This window comes from Entelurus aequoreus, linkage group LG17, assembly GCF_033978785.1.
Source record: "Entelurus aequoreus isolate RoL-2023_Sb linkage group LG17, RoL_Eaeq_v1.1, whole genome shotgun sequence".
Lineage (NCBI taxonomy): Eukaryota > Metazoa > Chordata > Actinopteri > Syngnathiformes > Syngnathidae > Entelurus > Entelurus aequoreus.
Window position 1 is genome coordinate 29756881 of NC_084747.1, and position 2500 is coordinate 29759380.

The following is a 2500-nucleotide window of genomic DNA, read 5'->3' on the forward strand; positions in this document are numbered from 1 at the left end:
AAAAAATACTTAATTTAGAGTTATTTGGACACTAAGGGAACATATTTTAAGTAACAAAGACTTAATTTAGAGTTATTTTGACACTAGGAGAACATAATCTAAGTAACAAAGACTTAATTTAGAGTTATTTTGGCACTAGGGGAACATATTCTAAGTAACAAAGACTTAATTTAGAGTTATTTGGACACTAGGGGAACATATTCTAAGTAACAAAGACTTCATTTAGAGTTATTTGGACACTAGGGGAACATATTCTAAGTAACAAAGACTTAATTTAGAGTTATTTGGACACTAGGGGAACATATTCTAAATAAAAAATACTTAATTTAGAGTTATTGGGACACTAGGGGAACATATTCTAAATAAAAAATACTTAATTTAGAGTTATTTGGACACTAGGGGAACATATTCTAAATAAAAAATACTTAATTTAGAGTTATTTGGACACTAGGGGAACATATTCTAAATAAAAAATACTTAATTTAGAGTTATTTGGACACTAGGGGAACATATTTTAAGTAACAAAGCCTTAATTTAGAGTTATTTGGACACTAGGGGAACATACTCTAAGTAACAAAGACTTAATTTAGAGTTATTTTGGCACTAGAGGAACATATTCTAAGTAACAAAGACTTAATTTAGAGTTATTTGGATACTAGGGGAACATATTCTAAGTAACAAAGACTTAATTTAGAGTTATTTGGACACTAGGGGAACATATTCTAAGTAACAAAGACTTAATTTAGAGTTATTTGGACCCTAGGGGAACATATTCTAAATAAAACAATACTTAATTTAGAGTTATTTGGACACTAGGGGAACATATTTTAATTAACAAAGACTTAATTTAGAGTTATTTGGTTAGGGTTAGTGTTAGAGGGTTAGGGTTATAATAAGGCCATGCAGATTAAGGCATTAACAAGTACTTAATAATGACTAATTAAGAGTCAATATGTTACTATTTTGCATGTTAATAAGCAACGAATTAATGGTGAATATGTTCCCCATACTAAAGTGTTTCCAAATATTCATATTAAATATGTTGTCCTTCAAATAGCTGAATGTGCTGACAACAAAATCACACAAAAATGATCAATAGAAATCAAATGTGTTAACCCATGAAGGTCTGGATGTGGAGTCACACTCACAATGAAAGTAGAACAACACACTACAGGCTGTCTATTCCATTCGCACAACAGCATGTCAACTTGATTGTCAGTCAGCGTTGCTTCCTCAGTGGACAGTTGGATTTCACAGAAGCGTTCGCCTTATTTTCGGAGCGGTTTCTCAGTGTTTGAGTCTGCCGAGCACAGGTCTTACCTCCTTTTCCGTAGGAGTTGCCCATGTTGTACGTGGCCCCTTGGCGGTCGTAGTGCGGGTGAGCTGTGGCCGAGTTGACAGCGATGTACTGACTCCAGTCCACCTGTCACGGGGAAAAAAAAACAGCCACATTTCCCGTCACTTCTTGACCTTCCGGTGGAACCCGCAGAGAGACCGCGTTGCCTGCCAACCTTCTCTTTTGTGTCCAAAGTTTGAGGATCTATCCGTCTCATGTAGTTGGTTTCTGTGCTGACATAATAGTCGCCCTTGTACTTGACAAAGTTCACGCTGGCGTTGTCTGTCGCTTCTGTTCACAATACAGCACATGAACATGCCGCTGAAAATGATAGCATATCATCCTCACAAGCATAAATGACATTATTATCTCAAAGCATTGTAAAATAATAAGTACCTACTTGGGGGGGTTATGAAACCTCCTCTGCCAGGGTGCTTCTTGATTACACAGATCATTTATATCAGGGGTGTCAAACTCAATTTAGATCGGGGGTCACAAGGAGAAAAATCTACTCCCAAGTGGGTAAAATCACGGCACAATAACTGGTAAAATCACGGCACAATAACATAAAAATAAAGACAACTTTAGATTTTTTTCTATGTGTAAAAATAGAACAATCACATTCTGAAAATGTACAAATCATAATGTTGTTGGGTTTAAAGGCCTACTGAAATGATTTTTTTTAAATTTAAACGGGGATAGCAGATCCATTCTATGTGTCATGCTTGATCATTTTGCGATATTGCCATATTTTTGCTGAAAGGATTTAGTAGAGAACATCGACGATAAAGTTCGCAACTTTTGGTCGCTGATAAAAAAAACTTTGCCTGTACCGGAAGTAGCGTGAAGTCGCAGGTTGAAGGGCTCCTCACATTTCCCCATTGTTTACACCAGCAGCGAGAGCGATTCGGACCGAGAAAGCGACGATTACCCCATTAATTTGAGCCAGGATGAAAGATTTAAGGATGAGGAACGTGAGAGTGAAGGACTAGAGTGCAGTGCAGGACGTATCTTTTTTCGCTCTGACCATAACTTAGGTAAAAGGGCTCATTGGATTCCACACTTTCTCCTTTTTCTATTGTGGATCACGGATTTGTATTTTAAACCACCTCGGATACTATATCCTCTTGAAAATGAGAGTCGAGAACGCGAATTGGACATTCA

General features: G+C 36.8%; 1 protein-coding gene across 2 annotated transcripts in view; it reads right to left on the minus strand.

The window, feature by feature from the left end:
• bco2l (beta-carotene 15, 15-dioxygenase 2, like) overlaps positions 1 to 2500 on the minus strand; it is a 182217-nt gene that overhangs the window by 26837 nt on the left and 152880 nt on the right. For both annotated transcript variants that reach the window (XM_062025453.1, XM_062025452.1), the window contains 2 exons: positions 1512 to 1627; positions 1321 to 1423 (listed from right to left, as the gene is read on the minus strand). In XM_062025453.1, the coding sequence (XP_061881437.1) occupies positions 1321 to 1423; positions 1512 to 1627 (219 nt within the window). The remainder of the gene's footprint in view (positions 1 to 1320; positions 1424 to 1511; positions 1628 to 2500) is intronic.